The sequence below is a fragment of the Zeus faber genome (genome assembly GCF_960531495.2).
Source record: "Zeus faber genome assembly, chromosome: 16".
In the NCBI taxonomy this organism is placed as follows: Eukaryota; Metazoa; Chordata; class Actinopteri; order Zeiformes; family Zeidae; genus Zeus; species Zeus faber.
In genome coordinates this window covers 29,719,312-29,742,076 of record NC_137202.1, presented here as the reverse complement: position 1 = coordinate 29,742,076, position 22,765 = coordinate 29,719,312, and the positions used below count along the sequence as shown (strand labels likewise).

The window sequence follows — 22,765 nt, the reverse complement described above, 5'->3', positions numbered from 1 at the left end:
GGGTTTAAAGGATGATCAGTAAGATATGCAGCGTTTACCATGTACCATGTTGTTGCAGTTGCTGGTGGTGGCCAGTAGATGGCAGAGCGTTATATCAAATTGCAGCGTCACAGCGGCGCCATAAAAAAGAGACACGTACCAGGGGTCAACCAGGGGTCAACCAGGGGAGAACATGACGTCACATGGCGTCACATGGCGATGTGCAACCCACACTGCCAGTACACAAGCTGAAATACAACTCAATGACCCAGAAAAGTAAACCCCAAAGTCATCGATTAACAATGAGGTATTACCAGTTTACAGTCAAACCAACAATCAACTTGTACTTTCATTCTATACCAGTACTTTCGTTACTTTCGTTACTTCTACTTTAACTTTCAAGTAAACTTCTGAGTACTTCTGTGTGCCGGACCAATCAGCGTGGAGTGGGCGTGCCCCGCTCCCGCAGTACACCACGTGGCCTCGGAATTCCCCCCCGCGCGACGGGGCTTTCCAGGGCGCGCGCAACCAATCACAACGCAGCTCGTCAAAGGAGCCGCGTTTCAGGGCGGAAGCCCCGGATGAGACCACGCGCCCCTTCAAAATAAAAGCGCAACAGGGCTGGTCACCGCCGAACGGCTTCTGTTGACGGGTGGTGGCACCGTCGCTCTGCTTCACCCTCAGTGGTTGAAGCACCAACGCTCCGCCCGCTCCGCCCCGAGCAGCTGCCCAGTGGCCGCAGCTGGAGGAGCCGGCGGAGGCCGTTGTTGCGCTCCCAGCAGGAAGCACTACGCTGCATACATGTCTGACAGGATGTAAATGGAAGGCACCAATAAAACATCTTCAACCTTGAGGAAGCGTCCCGGGCTCCTGTTTCTAGTCTCTGCCGGCGGGAGCAGCCACTAAAACCCTGAAGAAGCAAAGCACCGCCCGGTGCTGCAGGAGCATCCCATAATACCCTGGCTTTCCCCCCATTGTTTAAAACCTGATTTGACGTTTTTCCAAGGCCGGGGCTGCGTTGGTAAGCCGCAGGCAGGGTGGAGGTGATGGTGGAGGTGGTGGAGGTGATGGTGGAGGTGGAGGTGGTGGTGGTGGTGGAGGTGATAGTGGAGGTGGTGGTGGTGGTGGAGGTGGTGGTGGAGGTGATAGTGGAGGTGGTGGTGGTGGTGGAGGTGATGGTGGTGGTGGAGGTGGTGGTGGAGGTGGTGGTGGAGGTGATAGTGGAGGTGGTGGTGGTGGTGGAGGTGATAGTGGAGGTGGTGGTGGTGGAGGTGATGGTGGAGGTGGTGGTGGTGGTGGAGGTGGTGGTGGAGGTGATAGTGGAGGTGGTGGTGGTGGAGGTGGTGGTGGAGGTGGTGGTGGAGGTGATAGTGGAGGTGGTGGTGGTGGTGGAGGTGGTGGTGGAGGTGATAGTGGAGGTGGTGGTGGTGGTGGAGGTGGTGGTGGAGGTGATAGTGGAGGTGGTGGTGGTGGTGGAGGTGATAGTGGAGGTGGTGGTGGTGGAGGTGATGGTGGAGGTGGTGGTGGTGGTGGAGGTGGTGGTGGAGGTGATAGTGGAGGTGGTGGTTCACTGCAGTAACACCGCCACGAGGCTGCAGAAGCAGCGGCCACGCCCCCCTCTGCTTGAGCCCTGACCTGTGGCCGCCTATCTCGGGCTCTTGTTGTGAAGACGCCCCACCGGAAGCAGAGCCTTACCCGCAGCAGCCTTCCGAGTGAAGTCGAGGAGTCGCTCCTCCGATGGGGCTCGGGTTCTGCTCGGGGAGGCTCGGGGTGGCTCGGGGAGGCTCGGGGTGGCTCGGGGTGGCTCGGGGAGGCTCGGGTTCTGCTCGGGGAGGCTCGGGGTGGCTCGGGGAGGCTCGGGTTCTGCTCGGGGAGGCTCGGGTTCTGCTCGGGGAGGCTCGGGTTCTGCTCGGGGAGGCTCGGGGAGGCTCGGGTTCTGCTCGGGGAGGCTCGGGGAGGCTCGGGTTATGCTCGGGGAGGCTCAGGGAGCGACGCCGCAGCCTCTGGAACCTCCGGATTAACACGTTTTAACTCCGTTCAGGTAAATGAATGTCGTCGTATTACATGAGTTCATATTATCAGCATGTTAGAGTGACATAGAGGCGTCGCAGCAGCTAGCTGGCTAGCTGGCTAGCTAGCTGGCTGGACACGACAGCTATTCCGATAACTCTTCGTCTGTTTTGATTCCATTTGATTTTCTGAGCCGCGTGTTTAAAGCAGCGCAGCGTTTGGATTCACTCCGCTTCCCCAATCTCTCCCCTTTCCACCTGACCCGGAGAAGATGGAGAACAGTTAATAACAGTTAATAACAGTTAATAACAGTTCATAACAGTTCATAACAGTTAATAACAGTTCATAACAGTTCATAACAGTTCATAACAGCCATGACAGTTTATCGTGTATACAATGGTCTGGAAGCTGCCTCCCTGTGCCGGTGTCGTGCCATAAAATGATCGCTCGTCAAAAAGTGATAGAATCACTTTGAATCACTCAATCTGTTCGATACGAACCTCAAAAATCTGTTCGATACAAACCTCATTAATGAAACCAACGTTATCGTGAGTCATAGAGAACCTTTCAGTCACAGGGTAGGAGCTGCAATCACTTTTTGACAAGTGCAAAACTGCATTTTATGAGTGGTATTGGCCCTTTTTAAATGTATTTCAACTGGTAAAAAAAAAAAAAAGGCGGGTTGGACTATAATCTGTCAAATATAACCACCATGAAGGAAACCGAGTCATTTTGAGGCATAAAAAACTTTTCAGTCACAAGGTAGATGCTGCAATCACTTTGGAACAACACCAGATAAAGAGGCATCACCTTCGTTGTGTCCAAATCCACCAGCCTCGCTTTGTTTTTAATGTGTTTAAAAGGATCCGATGCCACTGTGATGCATGCAGAAATATGTGTATAAATATGTGCAGGGATGGCAGGATTTCAGCGTTTTTTACAGAGCTTTAAGTAACCCCTCCACACAAAACAAAAGTAAAACACGAGAGGTTATTCCTCTGTTCGATGTGAATGTCATTCATTTGTCCGTAACAAATGCATTTAATTGACATTGCAGGATCAGGGCATGAGTAACACTACTTGACCCTCCATGCACGACAGGAAAACTGCTCTGCGTTGAGCTGAACCACATATATATTGAATATACAGTGAATGTAAGCTGCAGTGTCTCTGAGCAAGGTATTAAACCTGCTGCCAGGGATGTAGTGTAGAAATGTATTCACACTAGAGATGCACCGAAAAGAAAAGTGACTTTATTTAAAATAAAATGAAAACCCACATCACGTCACCACGTCAAGTTGGTTGATATCAGTGTTTGTCCGCAAATTATTTCGCAGCTGCTGGGAATTCCCATATTGCAGTTCTATTTGGATTCACACACAGGAATTAATTGAGCGTGGAGATACTTCTTCAGAGGAAAAACCCTTCTGGTAATAACACCTTCCTCCTCTTGCAGGCAGCTGACTCTTCCTCTTCATTATTGTCTTCATCGTTTCCTTCCTGACAGCTGTCCTGCTGGCCGTCATGGCAGGCGCAATCAGGTAATAACAGAGAGATAAAGACGCTAAATCACTATCAATTATGTTTTTATTATGCCTCCTATATAAAGAAAAACAGTAAAAATATCCCTGAGGCACACGGGCCGCACCCACATTCATGATGTCAGACAATGGTTCTCTGTGGAGGAAACTTACAGCTCAGATTATGTCAATTCTCACTGCGCAATATGAAAACAAAGTGTTGCTTCACAGTGTAGAGGAAAAGAAAGCTAGGCGGTACCCTTTTAATAATTAAGCATAAAAGAAAATCAAATTTTGAATAAATATTTAATAATTAATTGCTAAACTCACAATACAACAGTTTTTTTTAATATTGAGTTGGGAGCCCGATATTGCTGTCATTTTGAGTCGTAATGATGATATCATTGATGGATAATGGGCTTATTTCCAAACAGTAGTTTATTTTTGAGGAGGGGGACATTTAAGTGATATGGAAGTGAGTAGAATATCTGAGGCCCCGTCCACACTTTCTGAAAACGTAGTAGTAGGTTCTCTGTGTTTTGGCACCGTCCACACAAAAACGGCGTTTTAGGAACTGGAAACAAAGCTTTTGGAAAAGGCCTTGCAGGGTGGAGGTTTTTCAAAACTCAGTTTTCCGTGTATTCGTGTGGAAGAAGTAAAACGGAGCTCCTCGAAAACGCTGATGTCATAACCTCGACTTTCGCATCAGCGCATGTGTCAAGAAGCTACGAGCGACGGCCGACGCCTGTTGTGATGTCTGCCGTGTCACCATTGAAAGTTTGAATGTCTCCAATTTTAGGAACAGCTTCCGTACAGTGTTGTGTCTGAATATTATGAGTAAGGTCAATATGCTGCATGCAGAATATTCTTCTGTGTTGTTTGGCATCAAGTTTTATGTGATACTATCGCCTCCTACTGGCCTGGAATGCTAACGTGAGCGTATAAATCGTTTTTGCGCTCTCGTGTGGAGAGAGCTTTTTCTTTTAAACGGAGCAAATGGGAGGAATGTGTTTTCAGAAAAATCTGTACACGTGTGGATGAGACCTGAATATTTGTTTCTTATCTGGATATGAGTTGATTGACTTTTTGCTGTCGATTTTCACTTTCCCCCGAAAGCTTCTCTGGTTGTTGTGTGGAGAATTAGAATTATTTATTTTATTTCGCTCTCCAGTGACTTCCAATGAGTCTCAATAACAAACTTCTGACTGAAATACTGAGAAAGTCAAAACAGAACAGTGTTTACACTATGTGACTTTTTAAATGTGAGGAAATTCCTACTTATTCATAAGTCAGTTCAGGCTTTTATAGACGCTGGCCCACGGACTGAAGCTTAGTTTTGAGTGTTTGTAGGTTTCATCATCATCATCACTATCATCATCACGGAGGATGATGTCATTCTGTCTTTCCATCTATCTTTCTATACAGTATGTCTGTCTATCGTTCTTTCTATTGTTCTCTCATTCTCTATTGTTCTATGTATCTGTCTAACGTTCTATCTATAGTTTTTAAGAGCTGCTCCTGTCTATCAATTTTGTTTTACATGTTTCAAAAGCTTCCTTTTATCTACTTGTTTGTTGATGTTTGTGCAGGAAACTTTTTTTTTTTAATTTATGCTACAATCAGAGTTTACAGCAGCGTAATCATGGATCTACCTGCTGCAGAACATTGAACATTAGAATGTGGATATTGCCTCACATTTTATCTGTTGCAACATTTCTCTCATTACCTCAAAATTCCCCTAAAATTTAAATTGAAAAACACATGATTGTGAAATCTCAGCTATTTCACAAAACGACTGCTGTCAGCCCGATTTAAAAAAACAAAAAACAACAAAAGAAAAAAAAAAAACCAAACCAAAAAAAAAACCCACCTCAGGTCACCTCAGAAGCCCCACAATGCAGAGAGAAATCAGACTTTTATTTCCCAGAAGGCCTTGCCACGGAGCAGCCGCTTCCCAGAATCACTTTATCATAATTTCACTGAGAAACTCAAGCTGGGGTCAAAGATCACACACACACACACACACACACACACACACACACACAAAAGGAGATCGTCCAGTGAGCAGAGGCTCCACGGAGGGACAGACCTGCGCTGTCGGGACGCCCCCACCATCACCACCTCCACCCTGCTCTATTCAAATCACCTGAACCATCAAACCTAGCTTTGCAGGTCTTGTGGCTGAAAACACAATGATGGGAAAGAAAGAAGAGAGAGAGATGATAGAGATGTCTGTGGAGTTTTGCTAGCTCTGTCTTTTTATTATCCATCTATATGTAGATACAGTGAAAATATCGCATATTGTGGCAAATATTGGGATATTATCGAATATCGGCCCAAGCCTAATAACCGCTACTACTGTAATGTTTCAGTCCAACAGCTCACGTGCATTAACAAAAGTATTTCACTGAACAAATTCAGTCTAATACACAAATGACATATTTCAGGTCATTCTGCTGGTATTTAATTCAAGATGAAAATTATTGCAAAGCTTCCGAACAAATAATACATTTCAGAAATTGGAAATTATAGGATTGAGTTGTATCTGAGTATTGTTTTGTTTAGTATTAAACCCAGCCAAACTGCACTGAGCTGCAGCACCATTAAAAAAAAAAAAAAAAAAAAAAAAGCGTTTTGCAGCGGAATGTTTCTCTCTCAAACTGAGCGAATGAAGCGGTAGCTGGCTGTGACGTGGACGCCTCTTTTTTTTATTATTTTCCTCAACTCTTCTGTCTTTATCCCCCATTTGGTGTGTTTTCTTTACAGGGAGCTGTGAACCTTTTTTATTTTATTTGTTTTTTCTCCATGAGACAGACAGACAGGAAATAATTGAAAGAGGTGTGTGTGTGTGTGTGTGTGTGTGTGTGTGTGTGTGTGTGTGTGTGTGTGTGTGTGTGTGTGTGTGTGTGTGTGTGTGTGTGTGTGTGTGTGTGTGTGTGTGTGTGTGTGTGACAGACAGAGCGGCGGCACTGAGCTGGAATTCTCGGGGCTTTCCTCTGCGTTCTGTTTTTTTGATGTTTTGTACTTCCAGGAAGAGGGGGAGAGAGAGAGAGAGAGAGAGAGCGAGAGAGAGAGAGAGAGAGAGAGAGAGAGAGACAGACAGAGAGACAGACAGAGAGAGAGACAGAGCTGTACAAAGTGAAAGTGAGTTGTTTGGGACCGATGAAGGCTGATCCTCACCCAAACGGACGAGTCTGAGCCGCAGGAGTGGAAGTAATTAAGTACAACTACTCCCTGTCTCTAAGTACATTCTCTTCCTTTGTCTTTGTACTTTTATTTGGGTATTTGTTTCCACAGTCTGTACTTCTGCTCGTGCTGAAGTGATGTAGCCGCTGCTTGTCAGACGTACATTATCTGAGTCTTGCCTTTTAAGAACATACATTTTTTTTAGCGCTAATCTGTTGAGTTATTATTTTGTTGAAAAAGCTCATATTTTATACTTTATTTAGTCGTCACTTGATAACAAACAGCTATTCAATGCATTTGCATTATGTATGTGCTCCTCTGTATGGTATTTCCATTTGTGGTGGCGGGTGTCAGTCTTTCCCGGCAAGAGGCACGAGCAAATCTTTTTATGTCGAGGCTTTATTTTGAATGATGCTTGTACTGGAGACAAGGTGCTTTAAAAGTTACTAATACTCTGAGCGGTATTTGGTGATCGTAGTACTGACTTAACTTCCTGTGTTTGTTCCTGCAGGATGAGTGCAGCTCAATACAACATGAATGCTTATGAAAATGAGGTGGGTTTTTATTTATTTATAATTTTTTTACATCATCAGCCTCTTCTCCTTTTTCGTTATGTGTGTAGAGCAAGGCACTGGCGCAGCCAAGGTTAGCGGTTCTATTCCCTTGAGCAAGGCACTAACACTCTTTGGAGAGAACTGAACTAAAATTACTTCTTGTGTAGCTGCTGATGAACTTTGAGACGTACGACTACATTCCTCCAGTGGACATCAAGACGGAGCCGTACGTCCCCGAAACAGGTTGGACAGAAACACGTGGTCACTTCAATGTTTTATTGTATCATCATGATTTCAAAATCTCTGCTTTTACCAACGAGGTCCACCTCAGATAGATTATTTATTATGTTATTTTGAATTTGACAGCAGACATTGTGATTCATATTGATATTTTACATGTATAACATTTTTAATGAGTTTCTGGATCTAAAAATCCACCTTGTTATATACTATATTGGTGATTCCTATCCTGGGTCCCCAGAGATTGTAGGGGGGGGGTCACAAGGCATTGGACCTGATATGTTTTTTAAAAGTCAAATATTGGTTAAGAAAAATCCAGGAGTGTTGGTTTGGTTGGTTAGAATACAACTGCCCACCGCATTGCGCCTATCAAATCGGGGAGGGGGGGTGGGGGTGGGGACGGACGATGACGACGACTATATCGTATAAAACTGAAACATCCCAAAACACGACACAGGATGGGCCTTTTTTCTGTCTCGGTTCAACAATCCACTTCTCCGCCCAGTAACTCTCTCTTTCTCTTTCAGCTCATGGTCCTTACATCCAGATCATCGAGGAGCCCAAACAGGTAAAGTGACCCCCTTCTACTGTATATACACTGTATTATCCACACTTTGCCTCATGAATGAGGCAAAGTCATTGAATAACCATGAGTGAATTACCTTGCTCCTGTCTCACTCCAGTGAATTATGATTTGTGTCAAATGTCGATGTGCAGTATTTAGTGTTTTCCATGTACTGTAAACATCCTCTTGCATTGTGGCAATGTTTTGTTTTTATTAGACTGTTATTAGGGTTCCAGCCCGCAGGGCTTGTTATTGTTCAGATTTGGATTATTGTTATTATTCTCTTTGGCATTTTTCGGGCTAAAAGGGTCTGGACAACCGCTGCACCCGTGGACATGGTTGAGGTCTCGTTATAACCCGGACATCCGAGACGTCTCGTGTTTCAAGTTTGATCCATATCACAGACCTGCCAACCTGCACGCATTTTCTGTACCGAACACGCAATTTTTGGACAAAATACTTAGTTAATGACGGAAATCAATCAATACAAAACAATAGCATACATTTACTGGGTATTTAAACTACGTCCCTTGGCTGGTAACTCCTCCCCTCCTCCTCTCATTCAAAATCCACTGATACGCAGCACACTGAGCGCAGTGCTACTTGACTATCCATCTAGGTGTAACCCTGCATTGCTGAGGTCAAATGGGAAGCGGGAGAATATTAATAAAGCACAAAAATGTGACCGTAATGTTAACATATAAAACGTGAGATGCACCGCCGGTGACCGGAATTGGCCGGTTTTCAAGATCTATCAGTGTCAGATATATCTGATTCTGTGCCGGTCAAATTTACATGCCCAATACTGCGCTCATGTACTGTACTCGTAAAAATGCTCCGATACTCAAATACTCAAAAAAATGTCATCTCTTTTTCCCTTTTAGTAAATATAAACTCATTCCGTTCCATGGAACCCGGTGCCGTGTTCTTATTTTGCAGCGTTGGATCAAGTAGTAACACAAAGTGTAGGAGTGGAAAACAGAACAAAACATATTCCGTGTTTCTGAGCTCACACATGGAGTTTGCTTGCAGCTCCAGAGCAACAGATCTGAATCGTGTTGGGAACTTCCACACGGAGTGATTTCCTTACAGGGAGTAGACAGGGACCTGACAGGAAGTAGACGGGGACCTGACAGGAAGTAGACGGGGACCTGACAGGAAGTAGACGGGGACCTTCTCATTTTTAGGATAAAGTCACAACACACAACAAGTGTATCCACTGTAGTAGTAATTCAGCGTGTCACCAGGACTCTGAAAACTCACATTACTGCGTCATTACATCAGTCGATGTTGCGTTTAATGGAAACAAGGAAAATCGTAACTTGTTTTAGTAGGGCTGGAACCCTATTGTTATTGTAAGGCAGCCCCTAATTGTTATTTTGTTCAGGAAATATTTCTCGGAATTTTGAAGCCTAATACTATCAGAACTATGGTTTACCTCTTGTTTGAACTGGGCTGTTACAAAGACCTTGTGGTTGAAGTTTCATCCAAATCGATCCACATACAGAGCAGATAGTAGTGAAAATATCTAGGTTTTTCCACAATTATTATTTGTTCACTAATTCGTTTTTTTATTTTTATTTTTTATTTACACTAATTTAAGCTTAGGGTAGTAAAATTATAATAATAATATAAATAGATGATGATGATGATAATACATTTTATTTGTATAGTGCATTTCAGGGTACCCAAAGACGCTTAAAACAAAATAAAACTCATCACATAAAACAAAATAAATAGCATTGTAAAATACAACCTTTAGTCTGAAGAGTCTTGGAACATTGAGGTCAAATCCACATGATCCATTTTCTTAAACATTCAAGTTATTGTTGAATTAGTTATTAGTTGAATAATATCAAATTATGAGCACAACTTTTATTATTGAACTGTGTTTTCCTGCAGAGAGGCTTTCGTTTCCGTTACGAGTGTGAGGGTCCGTCTCACGGTGGGCTCCCAGGGGCCTCCAGCGAGAAGAACAGGAGAACCTACCCCACTGTTAAGGTGACAACTTAGAATCACTTTGGTTGGGTTAGTTCAGAGAAGCGCACAATTCATCATGAATTGTTAATAGCTAATTAATAAATAAACATATTAAAGAAATAATTAAATATGATAGTTCTTTGTATTGGCATGAAATATGTATTCACATACACAGTTCTGTCATTTAATTGGATAAAATAGAGCTTTGGTCTGATGTGATATGGTCACAAAAACTCAATCAAAAGCCTCTCTTTCTTTCTTCCTCTCTCGCCCCAGGTGAATAACTATGTGGGTCATGCTCGGGTGGAGGTGCAGCTGGTGACCCACAACGACCCGCCCCGCGTGCACGCTCACAGCCTGGTGGGACGACACTGCACGGAGAACGGCACGTGCACGCTGGACGTGGGCCCCAACGACCTCACTGCCTCGTTAGTACCCACAATGCACTTTGTTGTCATGGAGATTTACAATGGATTTACAGATTTACTCCTTTGGCTTCAGAACAGAGTTCAGAGTTAATCTGTTCGGTAGAGGTTTTGTGAAAATAGTGTTAAACTGTTGAATACAAAAACGCCAAATAAGCCATCAGGTTTTCCATGATTTTTATGGTGTATGTTTGTATGGAATAGGGGTGGGAATGGCAGAATATGGTACTATCACGATACCTTGCCACAATGATGGTATCAGAGGAAGTATCACGATATATATTAAAGTTTCGATATTTTGTCCTAACCCTAATATGGAAGTTGGCCTAATAGAGTAAGTAAGAGTCAGCATTCTTACTTTATAACGTGAAACTAAAAAGGAAATCTGCAACTTAGAAGAAAATCCGTTAATGCGGTTGTGTTTCCTGGCAATGCTGTTGTGTTTTCCATTAATACGGTTGCGTTTTCTGTTAATGCGGTTGAGTTTTTCGTGATTTGCTTGTTGTGGCAGTTCCTCCTTCCACATACCTTCCAAGTGGCATTTCAGGGACCTCTGGCACAGAGACACAGATGACAATGGGCTAGGTGGAACAAGCCAGGAGCAGTTTATTGTAGAGAGGAGGCTAGCTGGAACAAGCCAGGAGCAGTTTAATGTAGAGAGGAGGCTAGCTGGAACAAGCCAGGAGCAGTTTAATGTAGAGAGGAGGCTAGCTGGAACAAGCCAGGAGCAGTTTAATGTAGAGAGGAGGCTAGCTGGAACAAGCCAGGAGCAGTTTATTGTAGAGAGGAGGCTAGCTGGAACAAGCCAGGAGCAGTTTATTGTAGAGAGGAGGCTAGCTGGAACAAGCCAGGAGCAGTTTAATGTAGAGAGGAGGCTAGCTGGAACAAGCCAGGAGCAGATGGAACATGTCATGACAGGGCTCCTCTCCTGAGTGAGTGTGAGGATGGGGATTTTACCTGCTGCTCGTTAGACCAATCAACGAACAGGTATGCAGCCACCCTGACCCAGTCACCTAGATCCAGGTCAGGTGTAGCTGCTCAAACCCTCCCATCTCCACATCACACTTGTGTTTTGTCTATTTGTTTGTGTTTTCTTAAGTTGCATTGAGCTCTCAGGGCCACCGTACGTATCGCCCCAAACGGCAAACAACACAAAGCTCAGACACCACAAAGATCGGAGAATGATCTTGGAGACTCAGAAGCGAAAAAGCGAAAGACAGAAGCAACTTCTCGTAGTGAGCAGGAAACGGTTTTCTGATGGAGGGAAATTCCAAAGAGGAAGTTAGCGAGCGGGAAAGACTTTGACAAAATTTTCCAAAACGATTTTCCCTGAGGGAGTGGGAGTCACCCAGACACAGATAAACAATTGGCACGGTGGCGCAGTGCATTGCACTGCTGCCTCACAGCAAGAAGGTCCTGGGTTTGATTCCCGCCTGGGGCGCTGTTGGCACTGTGCTCTGGTGGGTTATCTCCCAAACAGGAGCCTTTCTGTGTGGAGTTTGCATGTTCTCCCCGTGCTCACATGGGGTTTCCTCCACCTCACGTCAGTAAGGACCCCCACCAAAAACATGCACCATCATGGTCTGACCAGCGATGGACACTTATCACCTGGTCCCCGGGCGCGTCCACGTACGCTGCCCACTGCTCCTGGCTGTGCCCCCGGAGGAAGGACAAGCCAGGATGGTTCAATGCAGAGGAACCATTTCACCGGCACCATCAAAGCATGTGTGTGTGTGTGCAAGCATGTGTTGTAGTGTGGTGTGTTGCGTGATGAATAAAGACTGTTTCTTCTTCTTTCTTCTTTCTCAATTAGATCATGTGGATTAGGTCAATAAGTTGCACTGAGGCCTTGTCTGACTTCCTGTTCCACCCCCCGTCCTACTTCCTTCTACAGCTTCAGTAACCTGGGCATCCTCCATGTTACCAAGAAGGGTGTGGTGGAGGTGCTAACCAGGAGATTGAGAGACGAGCGCAGACGCCAGAAAGGGCAGCACCACCACTTCACAGGTACCTCAGCTTGGCCGAGCTGATCTAAGCTCAGTTCAGTTGAGCTCAGTTTGCCTTGGCCCAAACCGTTTCTCAGTTTGTGAATCAACGTTATGTCAAACTGGAGCTGGTGCACGGGGTCCTCGGGGATGAACTGAGCTTGGTGTCGTTGAGTTTAGCTCAGTTTACCCTATTTTAGCTTGGCTTCAACTAATTTAACTTAGTTTATACAAAAGATGTAAGAACCACTGGAGAACATATCCAAGAACACCGTCAGCAGTACACTCAGTGAGAACTCAGTAAGAACTTGGCAGTGGAAGAAGCACGGACTGGACAGCGAGAGGAGTTGGCAGTGGCTTTGCTTTACATAAAGATGAAAAAAAACCAAAATAGTTAAAACAACCCAAACAATGTCATTTATTGACATTACCTGTATTTCCTCAACTAGTGACCGGGGTTTACAAGACGGAAAGTTCCTTAGTTTGGTTTAAAATGTTTGTTTCATACAAGAAACTAAGGAAAATAAATGATCCTAAAATAAAAACACAGCATCCCATGGAGGAGAACAAAAACACACACACACACTGACTCACATTCAGCCTCGTTTTCCCGTTTTTGTTTTAGGAAATTCGTTTGTATACGTATGTTTCAGCTCCGGAAAAAAACAATGGTTGTTGACCCGGTATATTAACATATGCGCATATTATATTATGTTAGATATATTATATCGCATGTTGTGCGCTTGGGCTTTCTAAAGGAGGAGGTTGAACGACCTGGAAAGGGAGGTTGAAGTCCCTCCCCTGCCACGACGCAGCGGCATTTGGACCAATCACGACAAGAGGAGCTCTCAGGGCGAGAGAAAGAGAATGAGAAAGTTGGCCTCAGTTCACGCAGAGAACAAAGCAAGAACCCAGATCACCACGGCAATATGTTCCTGCCTTGTTCTCAACGTGTGTGTGTGTGTGTGTGTGTGTGTGTGTGTGTGTGCGTGCAGACTCGGAGGAGAGCTCCATGGTGAAGGAGGCCAAGGAGCTGGGGAAGGTGATGGATCTGAACATCGTCCGCTTGAAGTTCACCGCCTTCCTCACCGACAGCAACGGGGGCTTCACCCGAGCGCTGAAGCCTGTGGTGTCCAACCCCATCTACGACAGCAGTGAGTACACACAATACTACACAGTACTATGCAGTACACACAGTACTGCACAGTACCACACAGTAATATGTTTTTATTTCTAAGTACAATAACAAACAAGACAACAAAGGGCCCGGGGACCTCCAAGGGTCCTTCCAGTGGTTCCAGGGGGTCCCCAGCTAAAGTGATTAATAGTTAAACTTTACCATATTTGCCATACTTCACCATATCCTTGATGTGGGGGCAAAAAAGTTGAGAATCACTGGTTCTGAGTTTGGCCGGAGCGAGAACACATCGTGGTGTTTTTGATGTTGTTGAACTTCATCTCTGGCTTTGAAAGTTGACACCAAGCAAACTCCCAAGAGCAAAGCACCGGTGTCAAAAAAGGGACTTTTTTAATAGTGTCCTGAGATCTTGGTGTCGTCGCTTCTGCTGTGGATGCTGCGGAGATAAAGACTCGTGTCACCAACCAACGCATGAAGGAAGTTTGTTTCTCTGCTGTTTCTCTAGAATCTCCCAACGCCTCCAACCTGAAGATCTCTCGCATGGACAAAACCTGCGGGTCGGTTCAGGGAGGAGACGAGATCTTCCTGCTCTGCGACAAAGTTCAGAAAGGTCTGGAACAAACGTTGACTGTCGATGGCGGCCACACGCTGCTCACAGAGCTCACACGATGAAACTCATTTTGCTGTTTATTTCATTTGTCCTTTCTTCTTCCAGATGACATCGAAATCCGTTTCTACGAGGAGGATGAGGACGGCGGCTGGGAGGCCTTCGGCGACTTCTCACCCACCGACGTCCATAAGCAGGTAGTGTGTGTGTGTGTGTGTGTGTGTGTGTGTGTGTGTGTGTGTGTGTGTGTGTGTGTGTATGTGTGTGTGCGTGCACATGTTTGTCAATTTATTTTTAAATAACAAAAATGTGACAAACCTAATGATAAACAATAACCCTAACACTGCAAAGTAACAGGAAAACAAACGAAGCAAACAAAATAAGTGAGAAGAATAAGGCAATTTTGTCAATTATACAATAACCAAAACTGTGTGTGTGTGTGTGTGTGTGTGTGTGTGTGTGTGTGTGTGTGTGTGTGTGTGTGTGTGTGTGTGTGTGTGTGTGTGTGTGTGTGTGTGTGTGTGTGTGTGTGTGTGTGTGTGTAGTATGCCATCGTGTTCAAAACGCCCCCGTACCACAGTGTGGAGATCGAACGTCCCGTCACGGTTTTCCTGCAGCTGAAGAGGAAGAAAGCCGGCGACAGCAGTGACCCCAAGCACTTCACCTACATCCCCCACGTGCACGGTGCGCTCACACGCGCTGCGCTCACACGCGCTGCGCTCACACGCGCTGCGCTACAGTGTTTTGTTTTTTTTTGTTTTTTGGTTTTTTTTTGGTTTTTTTTTAGGGTTGGAGTGGTGGTTTCGGTGTTTTCCCTCTGAAATGTCACCAGTGCAGCAGCAGAGTGACTCTACTGATCTAGTGGAATGGAAACACACATGTGGATGTTTTGGTAAAAGAACATCCGGTTTCGTGAGATCATCATGAAAATGTTCAGGAAAGTTATTTGTTAATTTTGACAAATCAATTATTTTAACGTTGGTGTGATGACGATCTGGCATCGAAACCTGAACTGGAAAATACCAGATTAACTGCAGAAGGAAGAAGGCAGGGACAAGGGAGACTGCTCTACCTCCACTCACCCTTAACCTTTACTCCTGCTCTTACCACTAATCTACTCCACCTCTACCTCTACTCTACTCCATGTCCACTCTACCTCCACCTCTAGTTTACTCTGTGTACTCTACCTCTACCATTACTAGAGTATGATGTGATCCTGTTTTCGACATCATTTCATCATTACTTGTCTCAGGTGTCACCTCCATGACACTATAAAGGTTATGAACACATCACTCTTTTTTTTTTTCACCGTCTTCTTCCTCCTTTCCTCCTCCTCTTTTCCTCATCTCACTCCTCCTCCCTCCCTCTCTTTTGCTCTCTGATCCTCCTCCGCCCTTTTCCCTCCTACATTCTCCATCTGTCTCTCACTGACTCAGATCATAAAGTGAATTTAATTTCGACGTTTTTACTGTTTTGCTGTTAATTCTGAATCGCCCTCAAGGACAAATAAAATGCAAATGTATTATTTTTTAACTCTGTTCATCTCTCATTCCCTTTCTGTCTTTTCTATTCAGTCACATTTTGATAAAAAAAAAAAAATGATACCAAACGATGAACCTTAACAAATAAATAAATACAAAAGTGATCATACGCAGTATGTAAGAAAAAGAAAAAAAACAACAACCCATTGTTTGACAATAAAACATTTCTGTAATGTGAAATTAAAACTCTGATTGGGGACGGTCAATAAAAATTCTTATTTTTATTAATATTCTGTCTCCCAGACAAAGAGGAGGTGCAGAGGAAGAAGCAGAAGCCTCTTCCTCACTACGACCCCTGGAGAGGAGGAGCGGGGGGCTTTGGAGGAGGAGAAGGAGGTGGAGGTGGAGGTGAGGATCAATACCATTACTGTCTGGTAGCAGGAGGAAGCTGGATGTCACGGTGATTCCCCCAAACAGGAAGTGCAGAGCCAGGCCTTGCTGTTTTAGTGGCATTCTAACATTCCTTCAATTCATTCTGCAACATTATGTGACGGCAAAAGTTTTTTAAAACCTCCCGTTTTGAGTATTTTAATATGTAGCGTGTACATAAATAATGTGTTGAGAGCTGAAGACTCATTTGAAAGGACTTACTTTCAGCAGGAGCGTGCGTCCACAGTTTTTCAGGTTCTGTTTTCATCCCTCGCTCGCCCTCCGACAACACTGGAATATGGCGCTCGGTTTGTTGCATGTGATGACGCTGCTTGTCACAAAACACCTGCGGAGAGTGACGGGGTTCAAAGAGATAAATACTGAAAGTAGCTTCACTGTGACTGAGATGTGTCTTTTTGTGAAGTTTATTATGAGTTGAGCTTGACAGGCTGCGTCCGTGTCCTCCCTCAGGATTCCAGTTCAACCAGCAGATGAACGGAGGAGGAGCCTTCTTCACCGGTGGCTTCACTGGCTTCGCAGGAAGGGGAGGAGCCCAGTTGTCCGGCTCCGCCCCTCAGACGGGGGCTTCCCAGCAGCAGACGGACGGAGCGACCCCGTCACCTCTACAGCAGCAGCTGTTCCAGATCGGTCGGTGTCCTCAAGTTAAAGTACTTTTATTCCGAAAAGAGACTAAAGTGGAAATCCATAAGATCGTCTGTGTTGTATGAAGCAGAATCAGTTTTATTTGGCAGCTCCATCTTATGGATTACTACCTTGACTGAAGTATTGAATCAAATATTTACTTAGGTACAAGTTACACTTCATCAAATCGGTTTTAACCTCTAACAGTCAGTAGAATTTCAGTCGTATTGAGTTCAGAACTCAAGCAAAGTGGCTTCAAAGTATTTTGTTTTTTTGGGGTTTGACAGTAACTTGGTAGCTCACCAGAACCAACATGGAGGGAGGGCCGAGGAGAGATGTGACCAAAACATGTTTTTAACATATTAACTGACAGAATGTAAACCCAGTGTAAAGTAGATGAACTCCTTTAAGAATGTACTCAAGTCAAAGTAAAAAGTATCGTCTGTGGAAGCTTCTCCAAAAACAGAGATTGCTCTGTCCTCTGTGCAGCCGCAAGTCTGCACAGTCGCTCGGGACAGACGGCCAGACAGACGGCGCAGGCCCTGCTGCAGTACTGCAGCACGGGCGATGCCCGGGTCCTTCTGGCGCTGCAGAGGCACCTCTGTGGGGTCCAGGACCACAACGGAGACACGTGAGTCTTCACTCTCAATTCCTCCTTCGGCACCAGTGCGTACACACCAAAGGACTTTAGGGTCTCAGACAGATTTTTAACAGCTTGTTGTTTTATTTGAGATGGTCCCAAACTCTTGTGATGGGTGTGGCCTGGGTCTGGAAACCTCATTTCAAATGAAACTCATTCCTCATCCTTCGTTGGTCATGCTTTTATCCAGCTCTTTACTTGTTGTCAACTTGCTTCACGTCACATTTGAAAGCCCAAAGCCTGTTCCAAGCCAACAACAGCTAAATTTCCAGGATGTGATATTCCTCCATCTAAAATATCAGCCGAAGAACCAGACTGAAGCAGACATCATGCACCATCATGCATTTCAATGAACCCATGATGAAGACAAGTCCTTGGTGTTGACATGTCTCCTGGTGCCTTCCCACAGTCCTTTGCATTTGGCCGTCATCCACCAGCAAACTGGAGTCATCCAGCAGCTGATCCACACTCTGCTGAGCAGCCAGCAGCACCACGTCCTCAACACCACCAACCAGCTCCAACAGGTAACCAGCTGCTAACTAACCCACTTGGAGATGGTAACCAGCTGCTAACTAACCCACCTGGAGATATTAATATGACCAGAGTTCTCCACCCTCCAGACTCCCCTCCACCTGGCGGTGATCACGCGGCAGGGCCGGGTGATGGAGCTGTTGCTGCGGGCGGGGGCCGACCCCACCCTGGTGGACCAGGATGGCCGCAGCCCGCTGCACCTGGCGGCGCTGGGGGGTGACGAAGCCACGCTGCGCCCCCTGCTGACTCACCTGGGAGAGCGCCACGCCCACCTGGTCAACACCGCAGACTACCACGGTGAGCGGGATGAGTCTGTTTCAATGAATGTGCAGTTATTTCTTATTTGATCTTCTGTGATGAAGCTGTTGGAGAGAAAACACACACACACACACACACACACACACACACACACACACACACACACACACACACACACACCAACAACTGCACAGTAAAATGACTTGGCTTCCTCAGCTTTCTCTTCAAAATAAAAGCATGAATCAAGGTGCTCATGGGAAAGGTAGTCTGTATAAAACTCAGGCTCAAAATGTCAGCGTTACATACATGACACAGATGATTCAAATTGGATTCCCTCCACCAGGTTTGTACCCCCTCCACCTGGCGGTGCGGCGGGGGGGTGAGCGCTGCCTGCGCCTCCTGGTGGAGGGCGGAGCTAAGATCAACGCCGCCGAGCAGAAGAGCGGGAGCTCCGCCCTCCACCTCGCCGTCCGGGAAAACCTGTTCAAAGTGGCCTGCTTCCTGATCACAGAGGTACACGTCGTCTACGTCACATGTGTGGTCTGTGTCGTCTGCGTCGTACGTGTCGTCTACGTCAGGTGGTGGTGCTGACGCTGTCTGTTGCTCGTTGCAGTTAAAGGCTGACGTCAACATGTGCACGTTTGGGGGAAACACTCCGCTCCACCTGGCTTCCAGTCTGGGCTCCCCCACCCTCTGCTCCATGCTGATCGCTGCAGGTTAGCACCGCCACCACCACATGGTAACAAGCTGCTTCACCTGGCGGCTCGGGGGCCAAATGTGGCCCCCACATCAATGTAGAGCGGTCCTGAAGGTTAGCAGCCAACTGTACAGATGTTACTGATGAGAAGCACACAGAAAATGTTTTAAGATTTTATATTATTTTTGAAAAGATGAAGGATTAAATATGAAAGATGAAGGATTGCATTTTCCTCTTTACACACAACGCCAACACAGGGCTCGCTGACCATGACACCTGTGATGCTTTTGTCAGTAATTCAACCTCATTATAAGTACTATATATACTTTCTTGAAGTAGTACAAACGTCACTCAGCCATGATGAAGTCCAACGACGGAGGATTAAAAAGGTTGACTCCATGTCTCTGAGGTAGCAGCAGCTTTCATCTTGTCTGTCTCTCAGGCGCTGATAAGAACCTGGAGAACGACGAGCCGCTCTTCCCCAGCTCCTCCTCCTCCTCTTCTGAGGAAGAGGAGGAAGAGGAGGATCGGCCGCCGATCAACCCCCGGAAGAGACCGGCGGCCGGCCACACCCCGCTGGACCTGGCAACCTGCCAGAAGGTAGAGTGTCATCTACCCAGTAACAGTTCACTGTGTACAGATCTCCACCTCTTCTCCACCTCTTCTCCACCTCTTCCTAAGTTAAAGTCTTTTATTCATTTCTCCTCCTCAGGTTAGAAACCTGTTGGATTCCAGACTCAGTAACAGAACGAGTCGTCACAGCAACAAGAAAGTCAAGTCCAGCTCTGCAGGTCAGATGAGAGAGAGAGAGAGAGAGAGTGTTTTTGGGAGCGGTGAAGGCTCTTGATCATTAATTGAACAGAAAGAAGGTTTTTTTTTTGGTTTTTTTTTGTAACAATCAAATGTTTCAGAAGTTATTCCAATGAACTGTGAAAGACAGTTCAGCAGATGTCAACACTGTTTTTAGGGTGAGAATCAAACCAGAGGATAATAAACACGAGCAAAAAACACCAAAAACCCTAACCCCACCTTCCACCCATTACTCACCCCTGACCCTTCTGGCCCCCCCCCCCCCCCCACCCTGACCGTCCTTCCTCAGAATCAGAACCTTTGATTGGCAGGTGGTGGCTCCATGACCGGTCGTCCTCACGGTGCTCAGATCAAGAGTTTATTGTTTAGTCGAGTAAAGATGGCGGCTCCTTCATTCATCAACACAAGTCAACGTCATTTAGAAAGATGGGACGTCAACCTGTCAGTGTTCACACGCTGCACTGACTGCACAGCTGCACTGACTGCACAGCTGCACTGACTGCTGTTACATGACGTGTTGAGCAGCTCGTCAGGAGAGCTCTACCTCTTCTGGTTGTTCGCTCAAAACATTTCATTCACTTGGCGTCGCTTCTTTTTGGGAATTTTAAGAATTTCTATGTTGAATGTGTTTTAACAATAGTTCTTTTGTTTAATGGCGTCAGGCAGCTAAACTAAGACTGCCAATCTTTTTTTTTTTTATGTAAATAAAAAACCCCCTTTGAAAAGGCCACACCCATGCACGGTGTTTTGGCAATGTTTGGAGGTGATCGAAGGAATGGTGTGACACACACACACACACACACACATTATAGAGGATAGGATGATCCTAATCACCTGAAAAGTATATCAAAGCTATAAAACTACAAAAGCCAGAACACGCATGTGCAGGAACCTCCTGAACCTGTGCAATAAAAGGAAAACACCGGGCTGCAGGCGTCAGCGCTCCATGAAAAGCAAAACCATCTCATCTCACGAGGTTTCTTCCTCACGTCAGAGTCGCAGGAGGGCGCGGTCCTGGACGCCGACACGCTGTCCCGCCTGGTGGAGGTGCTGAGCGTGCAGCCGGTGCCGTGGCGGGACTTGGCCGAGCGGCTGGGCATGCTGACGCTGGCTCACCTGTACCAGGACAGTGCCACGCCCTGCTGCCACCTGCTGCACAACTACCAGGTCACCGCCCCCAAAACACTGTTCATTATTAATGGGAGTAAAACGTTGCCTTATTGTGGCTCTGATGATCTTTCTAAGATGTGAGTTTACCAGGGCGGCTGTGGGGTGTGGGGTGTGGGCTGTGGGGTGTGGCAGGCAGGGGGCGGCTCACTCTGTCAACCATCATTCCAGTTTCACCATTTGATGCACAGTTTAAAATAAAACTGTTACTAAATATTTCAATGCATTTGTGAAATATGTATTTAGTGGAAAATGGCTGCATAATTTCAGAGTACCAGTATTATAATAGAATTGATCCATTTCATTGTGTGTGTGTGTGTGTGTAGCTGGGTGGGGGGGCGGTAGAAGGTCTGGTCGAAGCTCTTCACTCACTGGGACTGAACGAGGGAGTGAAGCTGCTCAGAGATTCTCAGCTACAGCAAGACAAACACACTGCAGGTAAAACACACACACACACACACACACACACACACACACACACACACACACTTACAGTCTCTATCCAATCAGACGCAACGGTGGACAGCGGCTTCGGCAGCCAGCCAATGGAGGATGAGCTGGAGGAGCCGCCGCTGGCCAATCAGTGAGGAGGAGGAGGAAGAGGAAGCGGGTCCCACACACATCCACCTCCTCTTCCAGACGTAGGAAAGGTGGATGAAATGATCTCTGCGTCCACACCCAAACTGCTTCCTGTTTGTCGACACCAGGTGCAGCACCGGTCGAGCAGGTTCCACTTCACCTTCTTAGAAGCGTCACGGAGCGTCTGGAGGAGTCTTGTGGGCGGGGGTGTGGACGTAGGCGGGGACATAGGAGTGGATGTGGATGTAGGCGGGGGCAGGGGCGTGGCCAACATGGACTCTGCATGGTCCTCATGGTTTTCACCTTCTAATTGAACATTAAGAATATTAAGATGGATCCTGAGCTGAAAAGGTCGTTTAACAAAAAAACAAAATCACTTCTGAAAATATCTTTTGCAAAACATTTTCAGAAGTCCCCCCCGTGTGACTCACCAGGCTGTCGTTGTCGTCACGGTGACGGTTTGCAGGGCTGCAGTTTGGGGGGGGGGGGGAAACGCGTGACGCTCGTTATAGAAATTGTCAAACGGTTTGATGCTGGTGTGGTGTCGGGGCCGCGCCCGCTGGTGTTTTTAATCTGCATCCGGCGGCTGGTGGAGTCTTTACTAATACTGTGTATTCATTTGGTTTCCTGCCAAATACTGACCAACAGCCTCATGCAAATGTTCAGCTCATTTGAATTTTTACGTAAAGTGCCTCTGTTCATTTTGTCAGTAAAACTTTTAGTTGTGACCTCAATAAAAAAAAATTTAAAAAAAAGTCAGACATTGCAGGTGGTCTTTTCAAAATGTATTGTTTATTTTTGCCTCTACGGTTTCCAAAGTACTAAACCAGTGGTGGTGTTTTGTGGGGTGGACGGAGGCTCCGCAGCCTCCTCCTTACATGACGACTTTGCTCTTTTTCAACCAGGTCTTTAAACGTCGGTTCCATCACTTACAACTGTTCACAGCAACTACAACCCACTCTGCTGCTGCTACAGCAGCAACTACAACCCACTCTGCTGCTGCTACAGCAGCAACTACAACCCACTCTGCTGCTGCTACAGCAGCAACTACAACCCACTCTGCTGCTGCTACAGCAGCAACTACAACCCACTCTGCTGCTGCTACAGCAACTTCCCACGGGGTCTAATACTTAAGTTCAGTCTCCTTTCTGAAAACCTCGCACTGTAGTGACACTACACGTTAAACAGTCATATCACATTGAGTTGTTTTTAATTGCCACAGTACATCCAACGGGTCGCATTTGATATTGTAAATTGCAGTAGGATGTGACTCAACTTCCTGTTTCTAGTCCCTAGCTTCCATCACCGTAGTCAAGGGTCAATAAAAAGCTGATAAAATGGA

The 22,765-nt window shown here is 45.9% G+C and overlaps 1 protein-coding gene across 3 annotated transcripts; it reads left to right on the top strand.

The window, feature by feature from the left end:
• The first annotated feature begins 1,949 nt into the window (after nt 1–1,949).
• Nucleotides 1,950–22,159, top strand: nfkb2 (nuclear factor of kappa light polypeptide gene enhancer in B-cells 2 (p49/p100)). 3 transcript variants are annotated; one of them, XM_080016889.1, is made up of 24 exons: nt 1,950–2,020; nt 3,446–3,530; nt 7,207–7,249; nt 7,417–7,492; nt 8,017–8,057; nt 9,957–10,055; nt 10,311–10,462; nt 12,354–12,466; nt 13,440–13,598; nt 14,088–14,192; nt 14,298–14,386; nt 14,735–14,873; nt 15,974–16,078; nt 16,571–16,747; nt 17,231–17,372; nt 17,791–17,905; nt 18,002–18,209; nt 18,514–18,683; nt 18,784–18,886; nt 19,310–19,467; nt 19,580–19,658; nt 20,672–20,844; nt 21,171–21,282; nt 21,355–22,159. In XM_080016889.1, exons 2-24 carry the CDS (start codon nt 3,514–3,516, stop codon nt 21,429–21,431), a joined length of 2,652 nt encoding a protein of 883 aa, XP_079873015.1. In that variant the 5' UTR covers nt 1,950–2,020; nt 3,446–3,513; the 3' UTR covers nt 21,432–22,159. The 3 variants fall into 3 exon arrangements, with proteins under 3 accessions (XP_079873015.1, XP_079873017.1, XP_079873016.1); XM_080016891.1 differs by lacking the exons at nt 1,950–2,020; nt 3,446–3,530 and adding an exon at nt 6,679–6,753; XM_080016890.1 differs by lacking the exons at nt 1,950–2,020; nt 3,446–3,530 and adding an exon at nt 6,683–6,722.
• Nucleotides 22,160–22,765: the final 606 nt, after the last annotated feature.